Raw genomic sequence first — 6,360 nt, forward strand, 5'->3', positions numbered from 1 at the left:
ACCCCCGTTATCCCGTGTGTCCCCCCCCCGCCCAGTACCGATGTTCCCCTCCAGGGCCAGGCACAGGGCGGCCCCGCACCGCCCCATCCCGCCACCGCTTCCGCCTTCCCGCGTCATACGCTAATGGCATGGTAATGAGCGGCGCGCGCTGCCTCCCCGTGACGTCAACGCGCGGGGGACGGGCGCGGGGGGGGCGGGAACAGCCGCGGAAGCGCGCGCGGCGCTGGGGGTGGGTGAGGGGGGCGGTATGGTAATTTATGCAAATATGACTCCGCCCACGGCATGTCCCGACAGCGCTGGAGGGGGGACAGGGCGGGGCACCAATGTGGGGTTGGGGTTACCAGTTTGGGGGGGGGGGACACACACACCAACGTGAGGTCAAGGGCATTGACATGGGGTCAAGGGCATCAGTGTGACATTGCGGACAGGGGGGCGGGGGCACCTGTGTGGGGTCAAAGGCACCAACATGGGCTTGGGGGGGCACCCACATAGGGGTCAAGGGCATTGACTTGGGGGGGGGAGGCCCCAAGAGAGGGTCAAGGGCACCAATGTGAGGTCAAGGGCATCAATGTGGGGTTGGGGACATCAACAGGGGGTTGAGGACACCACCAGGAGGTCGAGGGTGTCACCACAGGGTTGGAGGCATCAGCACGGGGACAGGGGATGGGTTTGAGGGTGTCCATGTGACACTGGGGGCACCAACGTGGGGTCAAGGGCATTGATGTGGGGTCGGGGCATCAACATGGGATCAGAGGCACCAACATGAGGTCAGGGCTCCCCCACCCCTCGCCCATTACCCTCAGCTCACCCCCCCCAGTCCCTCCCACCCCCCAACACCCCAAAATCTCCCAGAAAAGGGGCAGAGCCTGGAGAAAAGGCTTTAATGCACAGTGGGCAGTGGGGAGGAGCAGCGGGGAGCGAGGAGGAGCGGGGCGCCCCGGCCCGGGTGGGGGGCGCCGCCGCAGGGTGGGGAGGGGGCTTAAAAGCATTTTCGGTGGACGATGGAGGGTCCGGCCTCGTCGTACTCGGGTTTGCTGATCCACATCTGCTGGAAGGTGGAGAGGGACGCCAGGATGGAGCCGCCGATCCACACCGAGTACTTCCGCTCCGGTGGGGCGATGATCTGCCGAGACACGAGCCGTTAGGATGCACCCCTTGATCCACCTCCCCCAAACCTGCACCAGGAGAGGATTTGGGGTGTCGGTGGCCATGGTTTGCCCACCTCCCCCCACCTACTTTGATCTTCATGGTGCTGGGAGCCAGCGCCGTGATTTCCTTCTGCATGCGGTCGGCGATGCCGGGGTACATGGTGGTGCCGCCGGACAACACATTGTTGGCGTAGAGGTCCTTGCGGATGTCGATGTCGCACTTCATGATGGAGTTGTAGGTTGTCTCATGGATGCCAGCTGACTCCATGCCTGGGACGGAAGAGGGCTGTCAGCACCCTGACCCCCACCCATGCCTCCTCAGGGCTCCCCAAAAGAGCCATGGGGTCACCCATGGGTTTGTCCCCCCCCTTTGGGGTGCAAAGCACCCGGGGGAGCCCCAAAACGCCTCTGCAGGGCACCCATGGGAGCTGGTCGCCCACTGGTGGAGTGGTGGGGATGGGTGGCAACCACCTAGGGAACAGCCAGGACCATTCGGGGTGGGCTTACCGATGAAGGAGGGTTGGAAGAGGGTCTCAGGGCAGCGGAAACGCTCGTTCCCGATGGTGATGACCTGCCCATCGGGGAGCTCGTAGCTCTTCTCCAGCGAGGAGGAGGAGGCAGCCGTGGCCATCTCGTTCTCAAAGTCGAGGGCCACATAGCAGAGCTTCTCCTTGATGTCGCGCACAATTTCCCGCTCGGCTGCGGGAGGCAACGGCAAACAGGCTCAACCCGCTGCCATGGCAGCACCACGGGGTCCCCCGTCACCCTGTACGCCCCTCCCCGGCCCCGTACCAGTGGTGACGAAGGAGTAGCCCCTCTCAGTGAGGATCTTCATGAGGTAGTCAGTGAGGTCACGGCCGGCCAAGTCAAGACGCATGATGGCGTGGGGCAGAGCGTAGCCCTCGTAGATGGGCACGTTGTGGGTGACGCCATCCCCGGAGTCGAGGACGATACCTGGGAAGCGGGGGGGAAGGTGAGGGAGGGGGCTCGAAGCCAGCTTGGTCCTTTCCCCATCGCGGATGGTCCCATGCGTCCTACTCACCGGTTGTGCGGCCGGAGGCGTAGAGGGAGAGGACAGCTTGGATGGCGACGTACATGGCGGGGACGTTAAAGGTTTCAAACATGATCTGGGAGGGAGGGTGAGAGGGGCAGCGGGTTAGAGGGGAGCATGGGGGTCCCCAGTGGTATCCTACCCCGACCCACGGGGGCCATGCCTTCCTGGAGAGACTGGGTCAGTGCATTGCATGGAAAAACACACAGATCATTGCGTTGCATGGAAGAATAGATGGATCATTGCATTGCACAGAAAAATAGGTGGATCATTGCATTGCACAGACACATGGGTCAATGCATTGCACAGAACAACACATGGATCGCTGCGTTGCACTGAAAAACATGTGGGTCAGTGCGTTGCATGGAAAAAACGTGGGTGAGCGCATTGCGTGGCAAACCTCACAGGTCCACGCACTGCAGAGAAACTTGTGGGTCCACACAAGCGCATGAGTATGCTACCAAGAGCTCTGCTGTTATTAAAGCAACAAGCTTCATCCCACCGCCTGCTCATCCTGTCTCGCTAAACCCCCAAATCCCCCAGCCCTTCCTGCGGTTTTGGAGGGTCCGTCCCCATCCCCGGGGGCCCCACAGCACCTCACCTGCGTCATCTTCTCCCGGTTGGCCTTGGGGTTGAGGGGTGCCTCGGTGAGCAGGGTCGGGTGCTCCTCGGGGGCCACGCGCAGCTCGTTGTAGAAGGAGTGGTGCCAGATCTGGGGCGGGCAAAGGAGAATGGGGGTCTTACCCCAAACCGAAGCCGGGGCCAGCACCCACTCCCCATCCCAGCGGGCGTCTCACCTTCTCCATGTCATCCCAGTTGGTGATGATGCCGTGCTCGATGGGGTACTTGAGCGTGAGGATACCCCTCTTGCTCTGCGCCTCGTCGCCCACGTAGCTGTCTTTCTGCCCCATGCCTACCATGACACCCTAACGCCGGTGAGAGAGATGGCCTCGTTAGCCTCATTTCAGTGATTAAGGCAAGGCAGGGGGTGGTTGGGGGCTGCCCCTCCCCCCCCGCCTTGGGTACCCACCTGGTGCCGGGGCCGCCCCACGATGGAGGGGAAGACGGCACGGGGAGCATCGTCACCGGCAAAACCGGCTTTGCAGAGGCCGGAGCCGTTGTCGCAGACCAGGGCAGTGGTCTCCTCCTCGCACATGGTGGGGCCGGGAGCGGTTGGCGTTCAGGGGGACCTGGGAGAAAAGCTGGGGCGAAGGGGGAACACAGCGTTAAAGGGTGGGGGAGAGGGTTACGCCGCACCACCGCGTCCGGCTTTGGGTGTTCGAAAGGTTAGAGTCCTTGGGGATGCACAGCCCCGCAAAATCCTCTGCGGTCCGACCCTGGTGCAAGCGATGCTGGCAGCGGGCTGATGCTCGTCCCCCACGGGTGCTGCTCCACGCTGATGCTGCTTCTCCATCCTTCGCCAGCCGGTGCCCCAAATGGGTGCCAAAGCTTCCCGCCCGTGCTTGACCGGCAGCAGCGCTCCTCGGGGTGCTCCGGCTTTGCCGTCCCTGGCCGGCGCCCGCCGAGCGGGCAGGGGGAAGGCAGGAAATGCCCTCTCATCCAGTCCTGTCTCGGCAGCCCCTTGCTGCTCTGCCCTCGCATCCTTTCCCAAAAATGGGAAAAAAATAGCCCTTCCCAGGGGGTACCCCCCACCTCTGCTGGCGGATGCGCTCCCAAATCCAGAGGGAAGCAGGCAAAAACCTCACAGGAGCCCAAAAAGAAAAAAAAAACAAAATCGCAAGGATTTCTGGAAGAGCACGACCCGCTTTGGCTGCAGACCAGCTCTCATTGCCTCCACAGAAGCCCCTGGCTGCAGGGTCGTGCCGGGGTTGGCATCCCCCGCCCGTGCTGTGCAAACCGAGTTGGGGTCACCCCATAAATGCCAAGGCACCCCAAAGCCCCCCTGGGGTGTTTTTCCTTCCCACTCTCCTCCAAGGAAAAGGGAAACCAGGGCTGGGCAGTACTCACCGTGGAGGCAAGGGCTCCTTTCCTCTGGGACCGAGTCCTGATGTGTCTTTGGTATAAATACCAGCGAGCCCGTGAAACCTCAGAGGCGGATCCTCTCTAAACAAAGACCCTAAATAGGCTAAGTGATGGTGCGTTAGCCATATGGCCATATAAGGTGTTTTGTTTCATTAAATTGACCTCGGGCTGATGGTAGGACCCAGCACGGTTAATTATTGTAAGAAAAATGTATGCAGGGATGCTTGGGAGGCAACATCCCATTTGTGAGTCTGTTCCTTTTATGCTCCGCTCTGATAAACAAGTGAGACACAAGTCCTTATAAGTGACGGTCTCGGCAAAAAGGAGGTGGAAGCATCCCTGATTCCTGGGGAAAGTGTGGAGAAACCCCACCCGGGTGGAGGTGGGTGTCAGGGCTCTGCCATGGGGGACATCCCAGAGCCGGGATGGGAATTTGGCATTGCCGAGACACTGGAAATGCACTGGGTTGGTGCATTGCTTCCTCCCGGCCTGAGTTCCCCTGTGTCTCACCGGCATCTGGCACCTTTGGGCTGTCTCACCCCGGGGTTTTTAATTTCCGCCCCCATTTTTGGGCTTTCGGTGCCCCAAAGCCCCTCATTCCCCAAATCCTTGGCTTGCCCAGGGCTGGGACTGGCAGGTCCGAAGCTCCGCTCTGTGTCCCGGGGTGCACGCAGCTCTCACCCTCTCACTAGGAGGATTTTGGAGACAGGATGAGCCCAGACACCCCAAGGTGCAATGTGGGTGCTGTTCTCTGCCCCGCCTGCCCAAATGCAGCACAGGGAGGGGGCCAGAGCCACCCCTGCGGATGCAGCCTTAGCATGCGGTGAGCGGAGCCGCAGCGGCCGATGGCCCTCGCAGAAGCCAACCAGCGGCTGCCAAACTTCCAGCTGTCTTTTTAAGGACAACAGTCCCGCACCGGGGACTCTCCCCAAGCAGCTGGGGCAGGGGGGAGGCAGGAGAGATGCCCCAGAGCTATCTGGGGGGACTCAGGTTGCAGGTGGGGAAACTGAGGCACGGGGTGCCTGGGCTGCCTCCTGCTTTGCTTTGCAGGGTCCTGAGCTGTGCTCAGGGCAGGGACATCAAGGCACCGGTGCAGCAACAAGGACCAAGAGCTGCAGGGTCCCACCACCACCAGAAGGGACCCGAGAGTCCTGATGTCCCCCCCCGGCCCCGGAGAGGGGGAGCGGACTCCGGGCTGTCACCCCACAGGGCAGGACAGGGACACGGTGTCTCCCTGGCATGGCCAGCCCGCTTGTGCCTCCAACATCCCCAGGCAGCAGCTCTGCCCCAGTTATCCCACTTCCTCCAGGGAAACCTCAGCACTCGGGGACTGGATTTGTCCCCTGGATCCCCTGGCCGTACACTTGTCAGCGTCCCCACTGCACACCCTGAGCCCCAGGGACCTGCCGCTGCCTCACATCCCAACCCGGTTCCCTTGGTTCACTGCCAAACATGAGGTCACCGAGGCAAAAGGTTGCCATATATGACATGCTGGGGGGAAAAAAAAAAAAAAAAAAAAAAAAAAAAAAAAAAAAAAAAAAATTAACCCCAAACCCAGCACAGAGTGGGGCGGGGGGGGAAACAGGGGGTTGGATTGAGGGAGTGGCCCATGCCAGCACTGGGAAAGTCCCACACAGAGGGAGCATGGCTGTGCTGGGGGGCTGCACGGAACCTGTGTCAGGACCCCGTCCCACCCACGGTGGGGCCCAAAGCCACGGAGACACCCCCAAACCCTGGGCTGGTGCAAACGGCCGGGTATCGACCCGAGACCCCGCTCTGTTTTGCTGTTCCACACCTGGCATTTGCCTGGGAACGGGCAGCTCCAAGCTCCCCACCCCAGCAGGATTCCCCAAAACCACCCCGACCCACAGCACCACAGCCAGCCAGGACAGGATGCCTCGGCACAGCCAGTTTGAAGCTCGGACCGCTGCGGCAAAGCCCCGAGCTGGAGCAGGCACGCAGCCTAAAAAGGAAAGGTTCGGCCACCACAGCCAATCCAGCTGCCGGCTCTGCCGGCACTTGGCGGCCATGGGGAGGGTGGCCGGCGGCCCTGGGATGCTCACAGGAACGCCAAGCATCCCACGGCATAGGCGAGGCTGGCCCAGGCTGGGATGAACACGGGACGAGGAAGGGGGTAATCCCTAGTTTGCCGTGGGATTTCAAAACTCCCGGTGCCCA

The 6,360-nt window shown here is 61.7% G+C and overlaps 2 protein-coding genes across 3 annotated transcripts in view; both read right to left on the reverse strand.

The window, feature by feature from the left end:
- DGUOK (deoxyguanosine kinase) overlaps positions 1–110 on the reverse strand; it is a 2,812-nt gene extending 2,702 nt beyond the window's left edge. For both annotated transcript variants that reach the window (XM_010562859.1, XM_010562858.1), the window contains exon 1: positions 39–110. In XM_010562859.1, coding sequence (XP_010561161.1) covers positions 39–87 — 49 coding nt within the window. In that variant the 5' untranslated portion in view covers positions 88–110. The remainder of the gene's footprint in view (positions 1–38) is intronic.
- A 744-nt stretch (positions 111–854) lies between these two features.
- On the reverse strand, positions 855–4,259 carry ACTG2 (actin, gamma 2, smooth muscle, enteric). Its single transcript, XM_010562860.1, has 8 exons — positions 3,230–4,259; positions 2,997–3,125; positions 2,801–2,911; positions 2,191–2,275; positions 1,941–2,102; positions 1,656–1,847; positions 1,237–1,418; positions 855–1,123 (listed from the first exon to the last, which is right to left on the reverse strand). Exons 1-8 carry the CDS (start codon positions 3,353–3,355, stop codon positions 980–982), a joined length of 1,131 nt encoding a protein of 376 aa, XP_010561162.1. The 5' UTR covers positions 3,356–4,259; the 3' UTR covers positions 855–979.
- Between the last annotated feature and the right edge of the window lie 2,101 nt (positions 4,260–6,360).

This window comes from Haliaeetus leucocephalus, unplaced genomic scaffold (genome assembly GCF_000737465.1).
Source record: "Haliaeetus leucocephalus isolate CR32 unplaced genomic scaffold, Haliaeetus_leucocephalus-4.0 Scaffold162, whole genome shotgun sequence".
Lineage (NCBI taxonomy): Eukaryota > Metazoa > Chordata > Aves > Accipitriformes > Accipitridae > Haliaeetus > Haliaeetus leucocephalus.

Coding starts and splice junctions, on each gene's coding strand:
- ACTG2 (XM_010562860.1), bottom strand. CDS start 3,355: ATGTGCGAGGAGGAGACCACTGCCCTGGTCTGCGACAACGGCTCCGGC. Junction 3,126..3,229: donor TGGGGCGGCCCCGGCACCAG/GTGGGTACCCAA, acceptor CACCGGCGTTAG/GGTGTCATGGTAGGCATGGG. Junction 1,848..1,940: donor CTACTCCTTCGTCACCACTG/GTACGGGGCCGG, acceptor TGCCTCCCGCAG/CCGAGCGGGAAATTGTGCGC.